This window comes from Bos indicus, chromosome 5 (genome assembly GCF_029378745.1).
Source record: "Bos indicus isolate NIAB-ARS_2022 breed Sahiwal x Tharparkar chromosome 5, NIAB-ARS_B.indTharparkar_mat_pri_1.0, whole genome shotgun sequence".
NCBI lineage: Eukaryota > Metazoa > Chordata > Mammalia > Artiodactyla > Bovidae > Bos > Bos indicus.
The window spans coordinates 1448202-1474477 of NC_091764.1; the positions used below are offsets into that span (position 1 = coordinate 1448202).

The window sequence follows — 26276 nt, forward strand, 5'->3', positions numbered from 1 at the left end:
CAAAAAGTAATTACTCTTAACAGGTTAAAACACATTTGGGTACTACGTCTGAAAATGAGTTGCTGCTGCTGCTTACACTGTCAGCAATTAGCGGGAAAAGTTCAGAATATAATGTAATTATCAATTACTGATAACTCAGCAAACAAAAATTAATTTGAAATAAAATGTGAAGTCACAAGATTCAGATTTTTAATGATGACAAGCTGTTCTGCTTTCTAAGTGAACTGACTGAATTCAGACCTCAAATTGGAGAGGTATGGGAACAGATTTCCCACAGTTCCAGACAGTAACTGTTTGAGAGTTCAATAACATGAGCTATGTGGAGCTATCTGTGTATCTCCAGTGGCCAACAGTGTCCAGCACCTTACAGAACGACATTGTTTTTAAACGATGTTCTCAGTCAAAATTCCCTTTCTACAGCCCAATATGTCCCCTTCCCCTAAAAAGCCCGTTAATACTGTATGGCATGAACAATTCATCCGAATTTGATGCTTGACATGGACTTAACTGGATCTCAATCCACTTGCCTTCATTTCTCTTACTCTCATGGTGGCAGTTTCACTTTTCCGCGCTTGGGGATGACCTCAAACGCAAGACCTTTATATGGTGTTCCAACTGCCTAGATTCTAAGAAGCACTACAAACGCACAGGACACAAACGTCGGCACTCGCTTGCGGGATTCTCCAGGCCTACCTGCCCTTGGAGCCGCCCTTTAAACGCTCTGGTGAGCGAAGCCACGCCCGCGGTGGCCACGGAGCATGCGCGCAGGAGGCACGTCTCGGGCGTAGAAGAGGGCAGGCGCGGGCCGAGAGCCGGGGGCCTTGCGCCCGGCCGGCTGGACCAGGCTTCTAGAACCGCGGGGGCGGCCGTGCGGAGCGACCACGCGCGGTTTGGCGGGACTCGCCGCCGGGACACCCCGCATCCTAGTCCTGCGTCCCGCCCCTTCGCGCCGCGGGCGCCCGGCCTCCCTCTCACGGGTGGGCGGGGAAGGCGGAGCTCGCCGCCCCAGGCCTCTGCTTGGCTGCCCCCGCTTCCCTTTCCTGTTCGCGGCGGTGAAGTTCAGGTGTGAAGTATCCGAGCTCTGCGAGCAGGCGCCCATCACGGTTGCGGCTTGATTTCCTCGCCTAAGCTTCCGCGGCAGTGCTCAGCCCAGTATCTAGAAACAGTGTCGGTTTATACTGTTTTCTCGACTGGTGACAAATGTTAGCATTTATGTTCGCCTCTATACGAATATTTTGCTGGCCACTTAACTGACTTTATTTTTCTCCGAAACGCGAGATAGTTTCTTCCCCAGGTGTTTATATCCTTATTTTTCATGCGAGATCTTGACGACAGTACGTACAGAAAATACATAAAGATGATAACTAATATAGTTATATTGAGCCTGATCATTTGCATTTCTTCAGCTTTCTGGATTATGTCTATGACTGCAAGCACCTATTATGGTGAGTATGAATGTTCTAATTTGTCTTTAATTGGTGAAAGTTAGAATGTCCCATTTTGAAGGTCAAAACTCGTGTCCTATGAAGGGTTATAAACTGTTGTGTTTATTTAACTTCTGTGGCCTGACTTGGATTTAACTAACATGGAAATATACAGTGCCTTGAACGTTTTAAAGCTTTAATATTGCTTGTCATACTAGTTATACCTGTTCTAAAATATGTTTTATATTTTATGTAATTGTTACATCTATCTTGATGAAAAGCAAGTGAAGTGAAACATAATTTTGCAAAGCATTTGCAGTGATACTTTTAATAAGAATATGCATAAAGTTCATCAGTTTCATGTGTCCTGTTTAAAAAAAAAATGAAAATAAACGACACAGTGTTCACATTTGGAGATTTGGAAGATTTGCCTGCTGTTTGGTCACTGCCGAAGAGCAAAATTGTTTTAAAGCCTGAAGCCAATTTGCATAAATATGAGGTACTCTGAACTCAGAACTTGAAGGTTTTTGAAGCTGCTGTAGAGCACAAGTATGCTTTTGTACAGATTCCTTGATACCCCTTTATAAAAACAGAATACTGTTCAGTTGAAAGGAAAAGTGAAAAATAGAGAAAGTAAACTTATAAATGCTTATGCTGCTAAGTCTGCTGCTGCTAAGTCGCTTCAGTCGTGTCCAACTCTGTGCGACCCCATAGACGGCAGCCCATCAGGCTCCCCTGTCCTGGGATTCTCCAGGCAAGAACACTGGAGTGGGTTGCCATTTCCTTCTCCAATGCATAAAAGTGAAAAGTGAAAGTGAAGTTGCTTGGTCCTGCCCGACTCTTAGCGACCCCATGGACTGCGGCCCACCAGGGTCCTCTGTCCATGGGATTTTCCAGGCAAGAGTACTGGAGTGGGGTGCCATTGCCCTCTCCAATAAATGGTTATAAGTGATTGCCATTTTAGACCTTAGTCGTTTTGCAAAGAAATGTGTGAATAATCTAGTGAATGTTTTCCAAGATACAGATTTCTGGCTGTTCATTCATGGTTCCCAGTAGGGAATGAGGGCTTGGGGAGGGAGGTAAATAAGTAACACTGCCCTTTCTTGGGGCAGTGTTAACTATGACTTGAACGAAATAGAATAAGCCAGGATTTGTAAATGTAAGTGACCCCTTGGGACCAGGCACCTAATGCAGGTAAGTGAAGCTGTCCAAGGCTTTTCTTTGCATGTTAAGCACATGAGAACAGTTTGCACTTCTAGAAATAGGATTTTCCCAGTTTTTTTTTTTAATGTTTTACCCTCTTCGTCTTCCATTTTCCTTTTTTTTTTTTCATTTTTTAAAATTTTTGTTGTTTTAGTTGATGTACGATATTATGTTACAGGTGTGCGATAAAGTGAGTCATAATTTTTAAAAGTTATGCTCTATTTATAGTTACTATAACATTTTCCAATTTTTGGTAGAAATGTGGGCACAAGCAATAGTTCACATTTATAATCACTTTATATTAAAGGGGGGACTTTAAATGGTAACGCCACGAATGGTCTAAAGGAGGTGGTTTCTCTTCCCCCTGTAGTCAGTTCTGCCATGTGAGCCTGAACATCCAGGTTTTAAAACAGAAAACAAGAGTCTGGATTTTTTATACTAAATCTCCTAATCTTTATTGACTCAATTATCTGAAAAGAAATTATGCTAGCCGAAACAAAACAAAGGATGCCACCTTTGGAAAAATCAGTTGCTAACCTTTGAATCCTGAGGTGTGTATGTAGCCTGTGGGAATGTTACCTTTTTAAGAAATCTCTGTGAAAGGCAGAGAGAGGAATAATTGGATCGTGTTAAAAAAAATTGGATCCTGTTTGTTCTGTGCAGTTCTTGAGGTTGAATACGTGCCTGATTTCCAAAGAAAGAACCAGAAATGCATTTCACATCTTCAAATATGTATCAAATACCCATTATTATAAATAGTTGTAAATGGTTCTTAAAACTTAGGACTTATTTTGTCACTCACCAGTAGGATTGTCTCTCTTAAACAAGTTTCAACGTAAATATTTTACTTTGGTGGCTTCATCTCAGTTTCTCTGCTTACAACAGTATTTTAATCCAGAATACAGTTATCAAAGCTTGCACCCAAGACTAACCTGTGTAGGCCTGACACAATTTATGCTCTACTTCTATAATTTTCCAGGTAACTTTCAGCCTGTTTCTCCCTGGCGTTGGCTGTTTTCTGTTGTTGTTACTGTTTTGATCGTCTCTAATGGCTTTAAGAAGAAAAGTCTAGATCACAGTGGGGCGTTAGGAGGTATGTTTTTCTTTTGAACGTTTGGCGTATAATAATTGCTTGCTTATGTAATTTAAACATGTGGTTTCTAAATTCTGAACATATGAAACTATAAATCACAACGTTACTTAGTGTGATTACTTAGACAATGATAAAGTTATGCATTGTTTGCCATTCCTATTCTGCCAGAATTTCGGATACTAACATGTCCTTCCTAACAAATTGAACTTTGTAGTTGATAACAAGTAAATTAGTGGGATAGACTTTTCAGTACCTTGATTACTCAGCTCCTGAGTTGGATTAAATTTTCTGCAGGCAGACACATTGGAGCATTTTACCTCAAGGTAAAATGGAAGAGCCATTGGGAAGAATGTGCTCAGTCATGTCCAGCTCTTTGGGACCCCAGGGACTGTAGCCTGCCAGGCTCCTCTGTCCATGGGATTCTCCAGCCAAGCATACTAGAGCCGGTTGCCATTTCCTGCTCCAGGAGATCTTCCCTATGCAGGGACTGAACCCACGTCTCTTGCATCTCCTGCACTGCAGGCAGATTATTTTCCACTGAGCCACCTGGGAAGCCCATTTTGGGAAGAATAGCACTTGGAAATTACTGTTAGCAGCCTCAAGCGGAGTAGTCCCAGCTGAGTATTCTCAAGTCTTCAGAATTGCGATGAGGACAGGCCATTGATTTATTCTTCTGGCAGATACTTATTAAGCATTTACTGTGTGCCACTCTGCTAGAAACTGGGGGAATAGCTGTGAACAAGGGCAGGTTTCAGATTATATGGAACTTCTTTTCTTTAGTACAGATAGATAATAAAATACATAAACCTTTACATATAATGATAAAGTTTATGAGAAAAAGATAATAAAGTGTGAATATTGGGGAATGTGGGACATTTTTCTGTGAATAGGCTCAGGATTAACTTTTGTGTTAAAGAGATAGTTTTGAACTGGGACCTAAAAAAGTCAGATAAGAGAAGAACTGCAAGAAGCATGTTCCAGGCTTGACAAAACAAGCAGAAAGGCCCTGACATGTTCAAGCCTGATTTATTTGGGAGTGAGAATAAGACTCATTCGACTGGAAGAGTCATGAGAGATAAACATTAAAGAAAGATGCAATGGCCAGATAATACAGGGCTGTGGGGCACAAAAAAGATTTTATCCCAAGCTAGAATCCCCCTGTCTCAAACCAGAGGAGTGATGGGATCTGATATGACTTTGGGATTTTCATATTCTGCCAATGGTATAAGCCCCAAGACATGAGGATTCCCCTCAAATACGTCCTGTAGGCTGAGATCACTACACGATGCTGATATTTACAACTGGCAGGTCTCAAAGCCACCTACCCAGCCTTCAAGTGGCTGCTCATCATTAGCCCTAATGTATTGTAAATGTGCTCTCCTCTGTGTTCACATACAGCAGAGATTTTATAAACTTTTATGAATTAGAGTGGGCCTTCACGGAGGCGAGATAGTCTGATAGGTAAAAGAACAAGCAGTAGAATCAGGCAAGATGGGTCTGAATAAGGCTAGGAAAGTCGTGGGACTTCGAGAAAGTCACTTAACCTCCCTGTACCTCAGTTTTCTCTTCAGAGAAGAGGGTTTTTAACATCTAACCTAGAAATTAACATGCCTTTGTAAATCAACTATACTTCAACTTTTTAAGGACTCAGAAGATGAATAAGTGCTTCCTGTGAGTTACAAATATCCAATCTAGAGAAGAACACCATGAAAGTAACAGCTTAAACTCCATGGCACCTCATTTCCAGTAGTACCTTTCAAAGTCCTAGGAAGGGCCCTAGCAATGTGCTCTCATGGTCCTCTTGTTTTGTAAATTTTTCAGAGGTAAAAGATTTAAAAAAAAAAAAAAAAAAAGCAGGCTCCCGATTTGTAAGCTTCAAGACCCACAAAATTCTGATCTACCCCTCATTTCATTCTTAGAGTTGCAGCGGGAATGAAATAACTTCTGTGAAGTTTTTGGCTCAGTGCCTAGATACATAGCCGGCACGTATAGGGTGATTACCATTATTAGGCACAGGTCCTCGGGGAATCATGCTCATTCTCGTTCTTCAAAACTGAGATACACTCTTCAAGTTCTGTTGAGAAATTGAGAAATTTATTGTTAGCACTTTGACAGTACTAACTCATCTATACCAAACAATTTGAACAATTTCTGATTAAATATAGTAATATAGAGTTAGGCTTTGCTAAAAATGTTTTTTCTTGGGCAGCCTTGCTTTGGGTTTTATCATTCTTGACCTGTGGGAAGAAACATCAAGTTCTTGAAGTGCTGTCTTCCTTTGACTTCCATGCTGTTTATTATCCTGTTTTCTCCTCTTACTTTTCTGATCTCCACTTTCTTTTCTTTCCTGCTACCATTTCCTTTTCTGCCTTCTAGCCCTTTGGCCTCTATTCCTCTCCTACTTGGCTTGATTTAGAATTAGAAGATAAACATTTGAATCCTGGCATTGCCACCTCTCTCTCTGTGAACTTGGCCACGGCACCTATCTCCTCCGAGCCTCACTTTCTTCATAAAATAGGTCCCTATGGGCTTCTTGGTGAGGCTCAAACAACAAAATGTGTGGGACACCATATCTCTTTAGTCTGTGAAGTCTTACACGGTAAACTCCCCCCAGACAGACCGCACCATACGCTTCTGTGCCCCGTGCTGTTTGAATGGTGCTGGGCACTGTTGTAGCAGTGCTTAGGAAATACGTGTGGATGGATTTTAAAACCTCCACTCTCTACCTAATCACTCATTCTATAGAAAGTTGGTATCTTTTTTATTTGGAGCTTCTTTTCCCTTTAAGGATAAAAAAACTGTACTGTTGATTCAAAGTATATCATCGTACTTGGGAAATCTGTCCTAACGTGTGACTGCAAGTCACTTAAACTTCGTCTTAATGACTACCCACCTGTAAAATGAGAAGGAATAATAATGTCTATAGCACTGACTCATCGTGAGGAGTCATACATATAAGATGATTAGCATAGAACCTGGCACTTAAAATATGTATCTATAAATGTTAGTATTGTTTTCCTTCCACAATTACTATTATAGTCATAGGGATTTTACTCAGTTTTGCCATAGTATGTCTTTAGTGTCCTTTGAACTGAGAAGGGTTTCAGAACATCCTCAGGATCTGGGTATTTGGAGTGCTCTTGTCCCCTCAAGAGAAAGAATACTTCTAGAATAAGGAGAGGATCACATAGGGCTTATAAAGCACTGTGCCAGTGATCTGCTCCAGTCTAGTTATTCAGTGTGTTCCTTTGAACATGTCTGTGTAAATAATTTGTCATCAATCTCTTGACAAGTTTAAATTTAATCTCACTTGTCAAGACTCTCGGGTTTAGTGATTTTTGCTTTTTTTAATTCATTCCTGCAATAAATATTTAGTTTTCCAGACACTGTTTGGGGCACTGAAGACTAAGAAGTGAAGAAAATAGGTAAAAATTCCATCGTCAAAGAGCTTGCATTTCTAGTCAGGGGAAGCAGATGAGAAGCAGGAGGTGTTTGAGGCATTTAAGCCCAGGAAGAAGATGTTGTAAAGGTGATGGGAGTGCAGAGCCACTGGGGTGTTGTCAGAAAAGGCCAGTGGTTGTGCTTCATGTGGTCTCACAAAAGTGGCCTTACCTCTTTGGTTATCATAGTTCAGGTACGGTTTTCAGTCTTTTCAAATAGAAATCTCATTCAGTCAGGTACCCAGAATTGATCAGAGCCAAGGAAAACTGGTTTATGTTGCCTACTGCCACAAAGGACTAATCAGTGAGCCAGAGTGATACTTTATTAATCTGATTAAATATAGAAGTCCTGGGCCAACTGGGTGCAAACATCACTATTCAGGTCAGGCCAGCTGAGAAGTCAGCTTGTATTTAGAAGGTTGCTTTTCAGGGGGCTCAGTGGTATAAGAATCTGCCCGCCAGTGCAGGAGAATTGGGAGACATGGGTTCAATCCCTGGATGAGGAAGATCCCCTGGAGGAGGAAATGGCGACCCACTCCAGTATTCTTGTCAGGAAAAATCCCACCGACAGAGGAGCCTGGCAGGCTGTGGTCCGTGGGTCGGAAAGAGTCGGACACAACGGCATAGACACACCTTCCTGAGAAACAGTCAGTGATGCGAATGCATAGTTCAGAGAGTCCTGGCCTTGATACAGCATTCAAGTCTGCCAACCTCTGGTTCTCTTGGCCTTCATATGCTATATTTTGGGCTAACCAGCCTTCTTTTGATTCTCACAGTGTTTCTCTAGGCAATAGTATATATGACATAATTGATTAGATTTAAGTTTATTAGATTAAAAAATTACAATCATACCTTTCCCTTTTCTGCCTCCCAGAGATTATTCCCAGGCCCCTTTGGTTGCAATTCTAGGTAACTTTCAGCCTAGAGATCTCTTCAAGAAAATTGGAGATACCAAGGTAACTTTTCATGCAAAGATGGGCACAGTGAAGGACAGAAATGGCATGGACCTAACAGAAGCAGAAGATACTAAGAAGAGGTGGCAAGAATACACAGAAGAACTGTACAAAAAAGATCTTCACGACCCAGATAATCATGATGGTGTGATCACTCACCTAGAGCGAGACATCCTGGAATGTCAATTGGGCCTTCGGAAGCATCATTATGAACAAATGGAGAGGATGCTAGTGGAGAGGATGGCATTCCAGTTGAGCTATTTCAAATCCTAAAAGGTGATGCTGTGGAAGTGCTGCACTCAATATGCCAGCAAATTTGGAAAACTCAGCAGTGGCCACAGGACTGGAAAAGGTCAGTTTTCATTCCAATCCCAAAGAAAGGCAATGCCAAAGAATGCTCAAACAACCACACAGTTGCATTCATCTCACACGCTAGCAAAGTAATGCTCAAAATTCTCCAAGCCAGGCTTCAGCAGTTTGTGAACCGAAAACTTCCAGATGTTCAAGCTGGATTTAGATCTCAGAGGAACCAGAAATCAAATTGCCAACATCCGTTGGATCATCAAAAAGCAAGAGAGTTCCAGAAAAACATCTATTTTTGCTTTATTAAATACTATGCCAAAGCCTTTGACTGTGTGCATCACAACAAACTGTGGAAAATTCTTCAAGAGATGGGAATACCAGACCACCTGACCTGCCTTCTGAGAAATCTGTATGCAGGTCAAGAAGCATCAGTTAGAACTGGACATGGACTAGCAGACTGGTTCCAAATTAGGAAAGGAGTACATCAAGGCTGTATATTGTCAGCCTGCTTATTTAACTTATATGCAGAGTACATCATTCGAAATGCCGGGCTGGATGAAACACAAGCTAGGATCAAGATTGCCGGGAGAAATATCAATAACCTCAGGTATGCAGATGACACTACGCCTATGGCAGAAAGCAAAGAAGAGCTAAAGAGCCTCTTGATGAAAGTGAAAGTGGAGAGTGAAAAAGTTGGCTTAAAGCTCAACATTCGGAAAACTAAGATCATGGCATCTGGTCCCATCACTTCATGGCAAATAGATAAGGAAACAAACAGTGGAAACAGTGACAGACTTTATTTTGGGGGGCTCCAAAATCATTGCAGATGGTGACTGTAGCCATGAAATTAAAAGATGCTTGCTCCTTGGAAGAAAAGTTATGCCCAACTGAGACAGCTTATTAAAAAGCAGAGACATTACTTTGACAACAAAGATTCATCTAGTCAAAGGTATGGTTTTTCCAGTAGTCATGTATGGATGTGAGAGTTGGACTATAAAGAAAGCTGAGCACCAAAGAATTGATGCTTTTGAACTCTGGTGTTGGAGAAGACTCTTGAGAGTCCCTTGGACTGCAAGGAGATCCAACCAGTCCATACTAAAAGAAATCAGTCCTGAATATTCATTGGCAGGACTGATGCTGAAGCTGAAACTCCAATACTTTGGCCACTTGATGTGAAGAGCTGACTCATTTGAAAAGACCCTGATGCTGGGAAAGATTCAAGGTGGGAGGAGAAGGGACAACAGAGGATGAGATGGCTGGATGGCATCACAGACACAATGGACATGGGTTTGAGTAAACTCCGGGAGTTGGTGATGGACAGGGAGGCCTGGCGTGCTGCAGTCCATGGGGTGGCAAAGAGTTGGACACAACTGAGCGACTGAACTGACTGATTCCCTCTATCAGAGCTATTTATAGACAGCGTTGTTTCACTTCCCCAGATCTCATCCACCAGTTACAGAATTAACATGTTTTAAACTCAGAAGATAGCCGTAATTCTTAGAGTCTTCACATTCTTTGAAAGCCTCCCACTGTTACACATATTAAGTCCTTAGCACTGAGGAACCATTAGAGTTGTTAGAGGTGGGTTGAGGAGGTGGAATAGACATGCGCTGGAGACAGCAGTTACTAATCTAAAAGTTCAGACATAACTGGGAGATACAAAAAATTCTAAGATTTTTAGACTACATCAAAGAAATCATTCCTTTGAAGCACATTGCCTTCAATTTATTCCTCATTCTGAACCTTTCCTCAACTCAAACACTGATTGCTTCACATGGTATTTTGAGGTGGCTGAAGTAAAGGGCAGCCTCCTGGAGAAGGGTGGGGCATGGTGGTGGTGAGGGAGAAAGACACTGACTGTTGCTTCATATACCTCCATATGTTTTGGCTTTCCTCTCCAGTGCTTGTGTACTGTGAGCATGTGTGCACATTTGCTCAGCTGTGCCCAACTCTTTGCGACCCCATGGACTATAGCCCGCCAGGCTTCTCTGTCAGTGGGATTTTCCAGGCAAGAATACTGGAGTGGGTTATTATTTCCTTCTCCGGGGTGGGCAGGCCTTCCTTGATAGCTCAATTGGTAAAGAATCCACTTGCAATGCAGGATACCTGGGTTCGATCCCTGGGTTGGGGAGATCCCCTGGAGATGGGGAACACTACCCACTCCAGTATTGTAGCCTGGAGAATGCCATGGAGTGGGTAGCCTGGGTTGGACATGACTGAGCAACTTTCTCTTTTCTCCAGGGGATCTTCCTGACTCAGGAATCAAAGCCATGTTACCTACATTGGCAGGTGGATTCTTAATCACTGAGCCACCAGGGAGGCCCACATGTGTACTACTTGTGTAATATATTAAAAAAACAATTGAAAAGACTTAAAGGTTGGATAACATAATAACATCATTATTATTATTATTACAATAATAATCATAATTGCAACAATAATGTGATTGTTGAGGTTTTGCCACTGTAACTGCTATTTAATGTTATTGCCAATGATCCTCGTTAACATTTATTAAGGACCTCCTATGTGCTGACTTATATAGTAAGCATATTATTAAAATTATCTCATTTAACTTTCCACAGTAAGCCAGTGAGGTAGGAATTATTATTATTATTAATACACTAATGAGAAACTGAAGCTTAAAGTTAGGTAACATCTAGTTATTCAATAGTAAGTGCAGCAGTTGAGGTTTTAACTTCAGAATGTTCAACTCCAGAGGTACAGCACTTTATTACTTTATTAGTACTTTATACAGCATTATCCTGTTTCTTGCACTCTCAATTAAAATGTACTGAACTTAAGTAAAATGCCAATAATCAAGTAATTCAGTGACTGATGAATCAGTCTAGCTTGAGCTAACCAATGGAAGGAATTACTTCAGAAATAGGAATCTGGGCCCTTGTTCTGTTCTTTAATACTTAAATTATGAAATGCATGGTAGCATACTTAATTGTTTAATATCTATTCTGTTACTTAGTAGTGTTTTGTTGTTGTGTTATTTAATAAAAATCTTCATATAGCAAAACTGAATATATTTATCTTAAGAGTTACAGAGAGCAGAGATTGTCCACCATGCAGTTAGGGGTGGAAGAGGTTGTAGTTAGTAATATTATACTAGCAGGTAGCCTGGATAGGGCCATAGAAGATAGCTGTGCCTGGATGTGCTCGTCACATTCTTGGAAAATGCCAGGCTGGAAGTACTCATGTATGTGCATGAATATATATGCATGAGTGTATATTTCTATGTGTGTATTCACTTGCTTTGTCCACAAAAAGCAAATATATCTCAGTAGACATGGACAGACCGTGAGCCTAGATTTTGACCTCTAATATCCATTCCCCACTGGAATGAACCAGAGCTCCTCAGAGAAATGGCTGCTTTCAGGGTTGGGGCAAAAGTAGGTTTAAGATGAGCCTCAAGTATTCTGTTATGCCAGAAAGAAAAGAAATGCTTTATATATAGAAAGAGATGATCATGTCATATGAATACAGTTTTGAGCTTGTCTATTTTGTGTGTTTTGTCTGATTTTGGTATACCCACCCCTGCTCTCTTTTGGTCACTTATTTGCATGGATTATCTTTTTCAGTTCTTTCAACCCATTGTGTTTTTAGATTTAAAGCAAGTCTCTTGTAGTCAGCATATAGTTGGACCAGTATTTTTATCCATTTTGCCGTCTCTGTTTTTTTGAGTGGATCACTTAACGCATTTACATTTAAAATAATTATTAATAAGTAGAGACTTCTGTCATGTTGGAATTTGTTTTCTATGTGCCTCTTTCTCCCAGATTCACTCTTGGATGGTCTATTTACTGAATTTTTTGTAAAGTGGAAAAAAAATCCCAGGTATGGATGGGAAATGTAAAAAATAGAAACTTGAAAGACTGTGCTGCTGCTAAGTTGCTTCAGTCAGGTCCGACTCTGGGCGACCACGTAGATGGCAGCCCACCAGGCTCCCCCGTCCCTGGGATTCTCCAGGCAAGAACACTGGAGTGGGTTGCCATTTCCTTCTCCAATGCATGAGAGTGAAAAGTGAAAGTGAAGTCAGTCGTGTCCGACTCTTAACTACCCCATGGACTGCAGCATACCAGCCTCCTCTGTCCATGGGATTTTCCAGGCAAGAGCACTGGAGTGGGTTCCCATTGCATACTGTTTGGTAATGTCTTAGTTGGTAAAAATGTCAATATATTAGAAATGAACATTTCCGGTTTTAATATGAAAATAACTGAAAAAATTCATTCTTTTTTTTCACAGTATTAGTGTATGGACTAAGTGTAATTTTGTATATATGTGTTTCTTTCAGGGCTCGTGGTTGGATTTATCCTAACCATTGCAAATTTCAGCTTTTTCACCTCTTTGGTGACGTTTTTTCTTTCTTCCTCAAAACTTACTAAATGGAAAGGAGAAGCAAAGAAGCATCTAGATTCAGAATACAAGGAAGGTAAAATGAATTATATTTAATGTTACTTAAATTAGTAACTTTTATTTCATCTTAACATAAGCTTTTAATCAGAACCTGTTTAGACTCATGAAACATAAATTTTATATGAGAATTACTTAAAGTAGTGGCCTGATATAGTTTATTATTACTTTACCATGATAGCAAGAACAGCAGAATTTTAGAAGTACTGAAGTCTATCATTAATTATTCTGAAACAATATAGAATGTGGGCAGCGTTATCATCCCACTTGTAGTCATTTTAAAAATTATAGTCATTTTTCTTTTCTTAAACTCTACAATGTAAATTAGGAGCAGTTACAGGTACCTGCATGATTTTCCTCCTGAGGAGGAAACACCCTTGTGCTCTTCATTTTCTTGTTGGATCCTAGGTGGGCAGAGAAACTGGATTCAGGTGTTCTGTAATGGCGCGGTGCCCACGGAGCTGGCCCTGCTGTACATGATAGAAAGTGGCCCTGGGGAAATCCCAATAGATTTTTCCAGACAGCACACTGCTTCCTGGATGTGTTTGTCTCTCTTGGCTGCACTGGCCTCCTCTGCTGGAGACACATGGGCTTCAGAAGTTGGCCCTGTTCTGAGTAAAAGCACGCCAAGGCTAATAACAACCTGGGAGAAAGTTCCAGTTGGTGAGTCTTTATTTAAGTTTCTTTTTTTTTAAAAAAAAGTGAACAGGGACTTCCCTGGCAATCCAGTAGTTAAGACTCTGAGGTTCCACTGCAGGGGATCCGGGTTTCATCCGTGATCAGGATGTAAGATCCCTCATGACACACAGTGTGGCCAAAAAAAAAGCCTCTTGATTTATTGTATTTCTTACTTAAAAGCCTCTTAAGAATTTCAGTTTGGGGTCTCCCCTAGTGGTCCAGTGGCTAAAGCTCCATGCTCCCAGTGCAGGAGGTCTGAGTTCCATTTCTGGTCAGGGAATTAGATCCTGCATGCCACAAGGAAGAGTGAGGACCCCACATGCCAAAACTGAAACCCAGCGAAGCCAAATAAATAATTTTTTTAAAAAGAGAGAATTTCAATTTTCCCCCTTAATTGGAAAATGACTATAGGCTATTAAACTGGTGATAATAAGTAATATTTGAGGAAGTGTTAGTAACTCCTAGATTGGAGAAGGAAATGGCAACCCACTCCTGTGTTCTTGCCTGGAGAATCCCAGGGATGGGGGAGCCTGGTTGCTGCCGTCTATGGGATCACACAGAGTCGGACACGACTGAAGTGACTTAGCAGCAGCAGCAATAACTCCTAGATAAATTGTATGCAAACAGAGAGATTGACCTGCAGGCTTATCAGTAGGAAGGGAAAAGGAAAGAAATGGTAAAGTATCTCTTGGGAGCCTGTTACGTGGTTAGTGCTTCAATGTGTATCTCATTTCCCCATTATTGTTATCAACTATTGCTACTGCTGTTAATAGTACTACTACTACTGCTGCTTTATCACCATCTCCTCCTCTCTTTCTTCTTCTTTTTCCTTCCTTTTGTCCCCTTCATTATCAGCAGCAGCTGCAACATAACAATTAATATATTTGAGTACCTGCTATGTGCAAAGCAGTGTTCTGACTGCTCTCCATTATTACTGTTTAGTCTTAATAATCTGAGAAGGCAATGGCGACCCACTCCAGTACTCTTGCCTGGAAAATCCCATGGACGGAGGAGCCTGGTGGGCTGCAGTCCATGGAGTTGCTGAGTCGGACAGCACTGAGCAACTTCACTTTCACTTTTCACTTTCATGCATTGGAGAAGGAAATGGCAACCCACTCCAGTGTTCTTGCCTGGAGAATCCCAGGGACGGGGGAGCCTGGCGGGCTGCCGTCAATGGGGTCGCGCAGAGTCGGACACAACTGAAGCAACTCAGCAGCAGTCTTAATAATCATGTGAATTGGTCCTTTTATTGTTTATATCTCACAAACAAGTAAACTAAGGCATAGAGAAGTTACATAACTTCATCACAGTCACCAAGTTTGGAAATGACAGAACTGAAAGTGAAACCAAGCAGCCTGGCTCTCCTAAACTCACTGCTGAAAATGTCAGGAATTATTGAGGAGAAAAGCCTCCTTTCTAAGTAGGAGGGTCTTTGGATTGCACCAGAGTGAACCCTTTCTTTGAGTTGGTTTTGATTAGACAGGTACCAGATGTTTTGCTTCTTTTGACTTCATATGTTGGCTGATTGTTCACCAGCTGACTTTGTCACGTTCTCTTTAGGGACCAACGGTGGAGTGACGGTGGTGGGCCTGGCCTCCAGTCTTCTTGGTGGAACCTTTGTGGGCATCACTTACTTCCTCACACAGTTGGTTTTTGTTAACGATTTAGACATTTCTGCTCCCCAGTGGCCAATTATTGCATTTGGGGGTCTGGCTGGATTACTAGGATCAATTGTGGATTCATATTTAGGAGCTACCATGCAATTTAGTGGTAAGAACATAACCTTATTATTGCAACTTATTGGTGTATTAAAGAAATGAGGACTCAGCCACAGACAGTGGTAGCAGTGCCTAGCCACTTCAGAGAAGATATGTTTTAGACATATCTTAGATATGTCATGTTTATGGACAAAAAATTCTAGGACTGTATTTTTGACTAATTGTAAACAAGTTATTTTAGTTTCTTTTCTGTGGAAAGTGGAAAGCATTACAACAGAGATATTTAATGTAAGGGTTTTTTTTCACCTATGCTGCTGGTTGATTGCTAAAGGTAGTAGTCTGATCATGACACTGAATAAATGTGTCCTTAAAACCAAAAGAAAAGAGACAGGGGCTTCCTTGGTGGTGCAGTGGATAGGAGTCTGAAGATTCCACATGCCATGGAGCAGCTGGGCCTGTGTGCCAGCACATGAAACCCGCTGAGCTAGAGCCCAAGCTCTGCAACAGGAGCCGGCACGATGAGAAGCCCGCACGCTGAAACGAAGAGATGCTCCCACTCTCCACAGCTAGAGAGAGCCCATGCGAAACAGTGAGACCCAGTGCAGCCAAAAACAAAATAAATATGTTAAAAAAAAGAGAGAAACAAATGGGGAAGAAATACGGAAAAGAAAAAAAGAGAGATAAGATAATAAAAACAATCCCAAAGACACAGGTTGTTCAGGGAGCCAGAATAATAGGGCAAAGTCTGTAATACAGTTTTGAATTTCTTATTCTTTTGTGATAAACTGACTGACAGAGAATTATTCCTGCAGAGCAATGAGTAGAAGCTATACAGGGAATGACCATGCAGGCGACAGATGCATTTGCTTATGGGATTTTAATCCCAGGGAAGCAGAATTTGGGAGTCAGACCAGTCTTATGCCCCTCTTTCCATTTGTTTTCCAAATCCATTTGAGAAATAATTCTTCTGCTAACCTGACGCCACACGGATGATGTACTTTTCTACTGTGACGTCATGTCTGCTAGTCCTGCATCAAGATACATAAGCGTTTCTCCAACATTATCTGTGCTTTGCACCTAAGGCTCTCCTGTCATGTCAGTGTACCGACTTGTTCTCTTTGGTGTGTCTTTGCTCCAGCCTCTGACCAACCACGTCTTCTCCTTTGATTCATACAGTGAAGAGGCTGGAAGTCTCCAGACAGTTCCCCAAACACAGTGCTCCCAGTCTGTCTTCACACCCCCGTATAATCTGGTTCCACCAACAAAACATCTGCTCTCTCAGCTTCATTAGTCTTATCTAGATGCTGGGAGGAAGCAGTTGGATTTTAATTTATACTAAAGGGTCAGTAACCATACACACAACGCATTACACTTTTTATTTTAAAGCGCCTAGGTTTTATTCTAAACTGAGTTCTTACTCGGAAATTTCTGATCATGTTGAGTGGGTTGGGAAAAAAATGTGGGCTGGGGGGCAAATTGGATTCATCTCTGTGTGCCTCCTTTGTGTGAGCACCTTGCTGGGCCTTAGTGTCTATCGTAGAGGTTGCAAAGGTGACCCCTGCTTTCAGGAGCCTTCCTGCCACCTCTGCTGTTCAAGGCCTCCCTTCTCCTTCTGAAAGAACTCCAGCATTGTTGAGAGACCAGTATTGAGGCATACTGAGACCCACTTCTTCAAGGAGGCCTTTTGTAACCGTGGGTTCCGTGTCGCTCACCATGTAGGTATCCACTAAAGTCATTCTTTGAATGGCCAAGAATCTTCGCAAGGGTAGCTTCTTTAGAGCAGAAAGCTAATTTGGTTTTTGCTGTTGTTTTTTTTAAATCAAGTCATTTGGATTTTCCACTTCATTCGCTTCTTTTTCATTCCAGGTTTGGATGAAAGCACTGGCATGGTGGTCAACAGCCCAGGGAAGGAGGTGAAGTACATAGCCGGGAAACCCATCCTCGACAACAATGCCGTGAATCTGTTTACTTCTGTCCTTGTAGCCCTCTTGCTCCCAACAGCTGCTTGGGGTTTTTGGCCTAGACAGTGAACTTTATTTCATTTACCACAGTTAAAATTGTGATGAATTTAGCTAAACTTGCAATTCCAAGTTTTATCCCAAGAAGAATAACTGTAATGACAAAGCAGAAGTGCCAATTCCTCCTCTAGTCCATTATGATGGCATGCCAGTTTTCCTCTCTGTGATGCATTTCTGATAGCTAATATCTTCCCAGTGAAAGACAAGACTCAATTTAGCTATTTTTCTTCTGCTGAATAGAACTTGAACAGTGAAGTTACAGTGTCCCAATATATTGAACTGAAAGTTCCTGCATGGTAGATATAAATTTTGTTTTGTTTATTTAAATCAGCAAAGGGACTAAAAGTGATAACATTTTTAAATGGTTGAGTTGTGATGGAGAAATGCCTCCCTGCCAGTTACCCTGATGTTGTATTTAAACGAATGTGTGCGGAAGCCTGCGTAAGTGTAGTATCCTGGACTTCTCCCGTTACCTGCCACTTAGTACTGTAAAAAGTGTGGAGCTTGGTTCCTGGTGAGCTGCAAGGTCTTCTCCACATTTGTTCTTCCTTCCTCAGAGTTAGTGATGGAAAAAAAAAGTAAATGTCTTTTTCATGTGACCATTAGAAGGCACACAAAAAAGATTATTTTTAAGTAAAAGCAAAAGAGATACCTGAGATCTAAAAAATGTGCACCTCTCTATATATTTCAGTTGGTCTCTGAGCAGAAGTTATCTTAAATTTAATACCTTTAACGTACTTTGTAGCTTTCTTTGAAATTTGCCTATGAATGTGGTTTACATTAGCATCTTGACCAGTGAGAGTCACTGGAAAATTAGTGCAATTATTGTTTCATTCGCTGTCCTAGAATTCACTGGAAGATGCTGTGACTTCCTGTTAAGGTACGCTCTCCTCTACTATAGCCTCAACCAAAGTGAATGCCACTTTCAGTTACGTTCTTCAGTTTGATGGAAGTGCTAAAGGAGTTTAATATAGTATGGATTGTTGTGCTAAAAGTATTTTGAAATATCTCATGTGATTTCAATATTTTTCTTCCCCTGCCGCTTGCGCATTCATAGAAAAATTGAGGAGAGATTCATGAATAAGCCACTATCAGAGTAGAGAAAGCTTAGAATTCTTTATTGGTGACTGCTTCAGTAATTATCTAGAAATGACTTGGTTCAGGAAGAATTTTTTAAAAAACAGTTGACACACTTAAGCCTTAAGCCAAGCAACTCAGTGGGTCTCAACCTATCGGCTTTGTGTATACATTGACATCACCTGAACATCTTTTTAAAGAAATACGTCTGCGCTTCTCCCCAAAATTCTGATTTATGTGGTCTGGGACACAGACTGAGTATTGGGACTTTTAAAAGCTCTGGCCGCACCTTAGAATTGTTTTTAAACACAATTTTAATAGGGAGTTTTTAAAAACACTGTTGTCAAGGCCGCTCTTTAGACCAAGTAAATCAGAATGTCTGAAAGTGAGATCCATGCATGGGTTATTTTTAGAAAACTCCCTAGGAGAGTCCAATGTTTAAACAGTTTGAGAACTATGAAATAAGAAGATGCTGTCCTCAGTCACTCAGTGGTGCTTGACTCTTTACAGCCCTGTGGATGGACTGTAGCCTGCCAGCCTCCTCTGTCCATGGGATTTTTCCAGGCAAGAATACTGGAGTGGGTTGCCATTTCCTGCTCCAGAGGATCTTCCCAACACAGGGATCGAACCCACTTCTGTGTCTCCTGCATTGGCAGGCTGATTCTTTACCACTGAGCCACTAGGGAAGCCCCGAATTAAGAATATCTTTATACAAATGTCAAATCATTATGTTGTATACCTGAAATTAATGTTATATATCAATTATAGTTCAATAAAAATTAAAAAAAAATACCCCATACCTAAAAGTCTCAAAAGAATGGGGCTTTTCATTTTTATGTAGACAGCTATTAGCAATAGTACTGGGTACTGTCTTTATGGATGGATAGCTTCTGGTAATACGGAGTCTTACATGACTTCCCAGATCATTTCTCTGTTGTTTTTTCATATGCAGCTTGTGTTTTTCCTACAGCTGTTCTAACATTCCTCTTCTCTCTTCTCCTGGAGATTTAACTTCATGACATTCTTTGGGGCAGACATACTCATTGGAACCATTTTGTGGTTTGGAGGAATCACCACATTGGTAACAGTTTGGGGACATATGCTTTACAGTCCTTTATTTGAAAACCAAGGGCTAGTTGTGTTTTGGAATCAAAATTTTTCAGATTTTAGACAAGTGATAGGGTAAATATAAAATATTTTACTTAAAACTGTGCAAAGAGTCTAGAAGAGCACCCATTACCAAATACATTGATATTTCTGTGGTGGATATATGAATACCACTAATAAATGTGATAACTAAAGACGCCGAGAGCCTCAGATCAGGTCAGATCAGTTTTTGTCACAGAATTTAGGAAGAAACTCTCTGTTTGCAGAGCATATTTGGATATGATAATTGTAGACTTTTAAAAAATGTGCTTTTTTAAAAAAAATTTTCCATGTATTAGATATTTTACTGTAACAATAAATAGTTTATGTAAAAAATACCTTTCATGGGAAGAGCTCCATGGAGGCATTTACTAAAGTAATACGTGTACTGCTGCCTACCTGGGCAGCCTAAAGGCATACATTCTATTTCTTGCCATACTCTCATACAGTAGAAAAGAGCAAGGTATGTGGCTCAGGGCAGCTCCAAAAGGAGATCTGAAGACTTCAAGGAGGAGTATTTGAAGACTCATCAAAGGGAACCATCAAGAGAACAGTGAACTGATAAGACAAGGCATTCCATTCGTAGCTTTTCTCATCACTAACTTATCTATGCCTTGGCCCAAGTGCGGATGGTGGTGGTTTAGTCACTAAGTCATGTCCAGCTCTTGTGACCCCATGGACTGTAACCTGCCAGGCTCCTCTGTCCATGGGATTCTCCAGGCAAGAATACTGGAGCGGGTTGCCATTTCCTTCTCCAGGGGATCTTCCTGACCCAGGAATCAGTATCTCTTTCTTTTTTCTAGCTGCTTTACCTGTAGGATGCTGAGTCCAGAAATGCCAACTTCATCCCAATTAGGCATAGACTTAGTATAAAGAAAAATCATGTGAGGTGACATGTTGTAAACGTTGCCACGTGCCTGCAGCGCAGACAGCTGCTGCCTGTCTGCACCTGGGCGTCCTGGAGCCCCACCCTCTGGTGTTCCTGATGCCACCACAGTGAGAGAGACTGCTTGGCCAGCAGATCCCAGGGGACTTGGAAGAGCTTTCAGCGTGAATGCACAAATGTGCAACTGCACCATGGAGCATTATTGCTATAATTTCAAATGGTTCTGAACATATAAAAAATAAGTGTTCAGTATATGTTAGTTAAGTTGTTTGAGCCTAATCAGCTTTCCCATTTAAGGCAGGAAAAAAAAAGTTGATGATCAGGAACATATTTCTGGAAGAAAATTAAAATACCAGTTTGGTTACCTGAACTTTACAGGACTGCCGTGATGCCAGTGTTTCTCAATCGTGTGACACAGTTCTAATGGCTTTGGAACTGATGAATCAGGAAGTGATTGTAGAAAGGGTGGGGTTGAGGTGGGTTAAAAGGGCAAAGTTCCTGAATTTATTTTTTCTGAGAATACATTTTAATTCCCATTCATTTATCATAACCACATCCTTCAAAACTTATTTTACACATGTGGCAACTCTTTTTTTAATGTTTCAATTTTTTTAATGCGTAATTGATACTCTGAATCTATCCTTCTTTTTAAAAAATTGTAACACTAGAGGCAAACTAAAACATCCTTGCCTGTACTATCGCCTCAACAAATCTAGCTTTCTCCCACCTTCCTCAAGGTAACAACTGCTAGAAATTTGAGATATTTTCTAGATATTACTTGTTTTGGATGTGTTTTATTATATATAAATCAGTCAGATTTTCTTATAATTTGCACTGTCATTTTGCTGCTTCAAGTCAGGTACTTAAACCCAAGAAAAAACTATTTAGGAAAAATGATTAGAAGGATATATACCAAAATACTAATGTGTTGTCTGTTATAGATTATGTTTATTTTTGAGATAATTTTTAAGTTTGTGATCTATAAATTATTTACCAATAAAGCTACTGTTAAAATACTTATACAAAAATAATTTTAAATACGTCTTTATGAGGTTTTTGTTTTTGGCTGTGCCGTGCTTCTTGTGGGATTTCAGTTCCCTGGCCAGGGATTGAACCTGGGCCTCAGCAGTGAAAGCACCAAATCCCCCAGGGAATTCCCTAAATACTTTTCTAAAAGTCTGCAATCAAATAAGTTTCTTCTGCAAATGAAAAAATGCTCAGAGTAACCAAAATAATCTCTGGGAATAACCCCTCTTCCCTACCACCCTTCCCCATTGTTATTTTAAATAGTATTCCCTCTTTTTATCAACAGCCTTATTAGCAATGAATTTGAAAAGTAAAATGGGGTTTCAAGCAACATAAATCCAGTCGCCCAATGTTCACCTGATGTCTTTATGCCTCAGGCACTGTCTTCCGGATCCAGTGAATCAGAGATGACTGGGATAAGGACGGTGCCCTCCGGGTCTGATAAGAGTGGGGAAGACAGACGTGTAACTAGCATGTTGGATAAATGGGACACGTGGACTGTGTTAATCACAGTCCACTTTTTGTCTTCTATTGGCCCTTCAAACTTCCCATAACCATATATAGAAACGTGGACATTTGCCATATGAATAGCGAGCTGTGATCACTCCTAATTGTTCCTAGAAACAGGTGGGAGAATGGGTGAACTCTAAGAGAGCAGAAAAACACATTCCCCTTCCCCACTGCAGGCTTCCAGCTGAAGCAGGTTCGAGCTGAGAGTGGGGATTTGGTGGGGGAAGATTTGTTTGTATGTTTGGCTTTTATTTTTTAACCCAGGTGTGTCTATTCTAAATCCTGAATTGAGACTGCTGATGAACTCAAGTTTGCTGAATCTGGTTGACTGAATGTTTGTATGGCCCCACATGTTGAAATTGTAACCTCCAGTGTGATGGTGGTAGGAGGTGGGGCTTTGGGAGTTGATTGGATCATTGATCCTCCTGAATGGGATCAGTGCCTTATAAAACAGACGCCAGAGAGCTTTCTTGTCCTCTCCACCACATGAGAACACTTGAGAAAATGGCCATCTGCAACCCAGAAGGGGGCCCTCACAGAATCCGACCTTGCTGCCACCCTGACCTTGGACTTCTAGCCTCTAGAACTGTGAAAAGTAAATTTCTGTTCCTTGTAGGTCACCCAGTCTCTGGTACTTTTGTTACAGCCATTGGAACAGACTGAGACACTGGTGTAGAAGCGGGAAGGGAGATAAGAGGCAGGAAGAAATAAGTCTGCAATGACAGTTTTGGTTGTCTAGGCATGGCAGATGATGACTGCAGCCATGAAATTAAAAGACGCTTACTCCTTGGGAGAAAAGTTAGACCAACCTCGACAGCATATTAAAAAGTAGAGACGTTACTTTGCCAACAAAGGTCCATCTAGTCAAGGCTATGGTTTTTCCAGTGGTCATGTATGGATGTGAGAGTTGGACTAGAAAGAAAGCTGAGCACCAAAAAATTGATGCTTTTGCACTGTGGTGTTGGAGAAGACTCTTGAGAGTCCCTTGGACTGCAAGGAGATCCAACCAGTCCATCTAAAAGAAATCAGTCCTGAATATTCATTGGAAGGACTGATGCTGAAGCTGAAACTCCAATACTTTGGCCACCTGATGTAAAGAACAGACTCATTTGAAAAGACCCTGATGCTGGGAAAGATTGAAGGCGGGAGGAGAAGGGGACCACAGAGGATGAGATGGTTGGATGGCATCACTGACTCAATGGACATGAGTCTGAGTAAACTCCGGGAGTTGGTGATGGACAGGGAGGCCTGGCGTGCTGCAGTCCATGGGGTCGCAAAAAGTTGGACAGGACTGAGCGACTAAACTGAGGCATGGCTGATGGCAAAAGCTGGTGTTACTGGATGAGTCTCGTATAGGAGGTTAGACTTGGTATTACCTTTCGGGGTGCTTTTGTGGGCTATTTGGAGGTTTCCTGGAAGCACTTCCTCTGGAAGTGGTACCCAGTCTCAGTGCAGTCTCTGGCTTCACTGTCAAACAGGAAAAGGAGTATGTCAAGGCTGTATATTGTCACTCTGCTAATTTAAGTTATATGCAGAGTACATCATGAGAAACGCTGGGCTGGAAGAAGCACAAGCTGGAATCAAGATTGCCGGGAGAAATATCAATAACCTCAGATATGAAGATGACACCACCCTTATGGCAGAAAGTGAAGAGGAACTAAAAAGCCTCTTGATGAAAGAAAAGAGGAGAGTGAAAAAGTCCCATCACTTTATGGGAAATAGATAGGAAACAATGGAAACAGTATCAGACTTTATTTTGGGGGGCTCCAAAATCACTGCAGATAGTGACTGCAGCCATGAAATTAAAAGACACTTACTCCTTGGAAGGAAAGTTATGACCAACCTAGATAGCATATTGAAAAGCAGAGAGATTACTTTACCAACAAAAGTCCATCTAGTCAAGGCTATGGTTTTTCCAGTGGTCATGTATGGATGTGAGAGCTGGACTGTGAATAAACCTGAGCGCCAAAGAATTGATGCTTTTGAACTGTGGTGTTGGAGAAGACTCTTGAGAGTCCCTTGGACTGCAAGGAGATCCAACAAGTCCATTCTAAAGGAGATCAGTCCTGGGTGTTCTTTGGAAGGAATGATGCTGAAGCTGAAACTCCAATACTTTGGCCACCTCATGCAAAGAGTTGACTCATTGGAAAAGACTCTGATGCTGGGAGGGATTGGGGGCATGAGAAGAAGGGGACGACAGAGGATGAGATGGCTGAATGGCATCACTGACTCGATAGACATGAATTTGAGTGAACTCTAGGAGTTGGTTATGGACAGGGAGGCCTGGCGTGCTGCAATTCATGGGATCACAGAGAGTCGGACACGACTGAGCGACTGAACTGAGCTGAACTGAACCGAAAGACTGAAAGTGAAAGCATTAGTCATTCAGTCATGTCCAACTCTTTGTCACCCCATGGAGTGTAGCCTATCATGTTCCTCTGTCCCTGGGATTCTCCAGACAAGAATACTGGAGTGTGTAGCCATTCTCTTCTCCAGGGTGTCTTTCTGACCCAGGGATGGAACCCAGGTCTCTTGCATTGACAGATTTCTTTACCATCTCAGCCAGGGATGGAACCCAGGTCTCTTACACTGACAGATTCTTTACCATCTCAGCCATCAGGGAAGCCCTGGTAGTTTGGAATCTGTAAAGGACCCTAATACTAACCCTGTGACCTTGGGGCAAAACGTTGTCTTTCTATGAGGAAAATGGTGTTAATATGCGTAGTTTAACATATCGTTGGTATCAAATCAGTCAATATAAGTAAAATGCCTCTCGGAAAACCATGTGCTCTAGGCAGAATAATGGTCCCCAGAAGCTGTCCATGTCCCAGTCTTTGGAGTCCATGACAACCAGACCTGGGAAAGGAGACTTAAAGATTAAGGTTAAGAACTTTGAGGTGGGGAGATTAGCCTGGATTACCCAGGTGAATTCAACTTCCTCACAGGCATCCCTTAAAATGGAAAACTGTTCCAGGCTGTGATCAAAGAAAGAGATGTGACAACAGAAGAAGAGTCAGAGAGATGCTGGTTTTGCAGATGGTTGAAGGGGGCCATGAGCCAAGGAATGTGGGCAGCTTCTAGAAGCTGGTGAAGTGAGGAAATGCATTCTTCCCTGTGGTCTGCAGAAGAATGCAGCCCTACCGATGCCTTGACTTCAAGACTTCTGACCTGCAGAACTGTAAGGCTATTGCAGTGATTTTGGAGTCCAAGAAAATAAAGTCTGTCACTGCTTCCACTGTTTCCCCATCTATTTGCCATGAAGTGATGGGACTGGCTGCCATGATCTCAGTTTTCTGAATGTTGAGTTTTAAGTCAACTTTTTCACTCTCGTCTCTCACTTTCATCAAGAGGCTCTTTAGTTCCTCTTTGCTTTCCTCCATAAGGGTGGTGTCATCTGCATATCTGAGGTTATTGATGTTTCTCCTGGCAGTCTTGATTCCAGCTTGTGCTTCATCCAGCCCAGCATTTCTCATGATGTACTCTGCATATAAGTTAAATAAGCAGGGTGAAAATATACAGCCTTGACGTACTCCTTTTCCTATTTGGAACCAGTTTGTTGTTCCATGTCCAGTTCTAACTGTTGCTTCTTGATCTGCATACAGATTTCTCAGAAGGCAGGTCAGGTGGTCTGGTATTCCCATCTCTTTCAGAATTTTCCACACACAAAAAAGAATTTTCCACAGTTTGTTGTTATCCACACAGTCAAAGGCCTTTGGCATAGTCAATAAAGCAAAAATAGATGTTTTTCTGGAATTCTCTTGCTTTTTTGATGATCTAACGGATGTTTGCAATTTGATCTCTGGTTCCTCTGCCATTTCTAAATCCAGCTTGAATATCTGGAAGTTCTCGGTTCATGTACTGTTGAAGCCTGGCTTGGAGAATTTTGAGCGTTACTTTGCTAGTGTGTGAGATGAGTGCAATTGTATGGTAGTTTGAACATTCTTCAGCAGTGCCTTTCTTTGTGATTGGAATGAAAATTAACCTTTTCCAGTCCTGTGGCCACTGCTGTATTACCTGGGAAGGCCTTAGTTAATATAGTTTGATATAAAAAATATATATTTTTCTTCCCTCTGGAAAAATAAATTACATGAACCTAGTTAATTCATGTAACATTGGAGGTTATCTTTTTCACAAAATAATACCAATAATGTCAAATATAACAGTGACTTCCCTGAGGTCCCATCTCTGGTCCATGAAGATTCCACATGATGCGGGGCAGCTAAGCCTGGGTGCCACAGCCACTGAAGCCTGCGCACCTAGAGCCCGTGCCTGCAACGGGAAGCCACCGCCGTCAGAGCCTGCACTAGCAGTAGCCCTGCTTGCGGAAACTAGAGAAAGCCTGAGAGCAGCACCGGAGAACTTGCACTGCTGAAAATCAATAA

General features: G+C 41.5%; 1 protein-coding gene across 2 annotated transcripts; it reads left to right on the top strand.

Annotated features, from left to right (window-relative positions):
- The first annotated feature begins 766 nt into the window (after nt 1-766).
- TMEM19 (transmembrane protein 19) lies at nt 767-21396 on the top strand. 2 transcript variants are annotated; one of them, XM_019960181.2, is made up of 6 exons: nt 771-1445; nt 3607-3720; nt 12717-12854; nt 13244-13498; nt 15074-15283; nt 17098-21396. In XM_019960181.2, exons 1-6 carry the CDS (start codon nt 1316-1318, stop codon nt 17259-17261), a joined length of 1011 nt encoding a protein of 336 aa, XP_019815740.1. In that variant the 5' UTR covers nt 771-1315; the 3' UTR covers nt 17262-21396. The 2 variants fall into 2 exon arrangements, with proteins under 2 accessions (XP_070644919.1, XP_019815740.1); XM_070788818.1 differs by lacking the exon at nt 3607-3720 and having other exon boundaries at nt 767-1445.
- Nucleotides 21397-26276: the final 4880 nt, after the last annotated feature.

Excerpts from the sequence above, each read along its gene's own strand:
- TMEM19 (XM_019960181.2), top strand. The coding sequence starts at position 1,316 with ATGCGAGATCTTGACGACAGTACGTACAGAAAATACATAAAGATGATA. Across the intron at positions 13,499-15,073 it reads CTGGGAGAAAGTTCCAGTTG|GGACCAACGGTGGAGTGACG; the intron begins GTGAGTCTTTAT and ends CGTTCTCTTTAG. Across the intron at positions 15,284-17,097 it reads AGCTACCATGCAATTTAGTG|GTTTGGATGAAAGCACTGGC; the intron begins GTAAGAACATAA and ends TTTTCATTCCAG.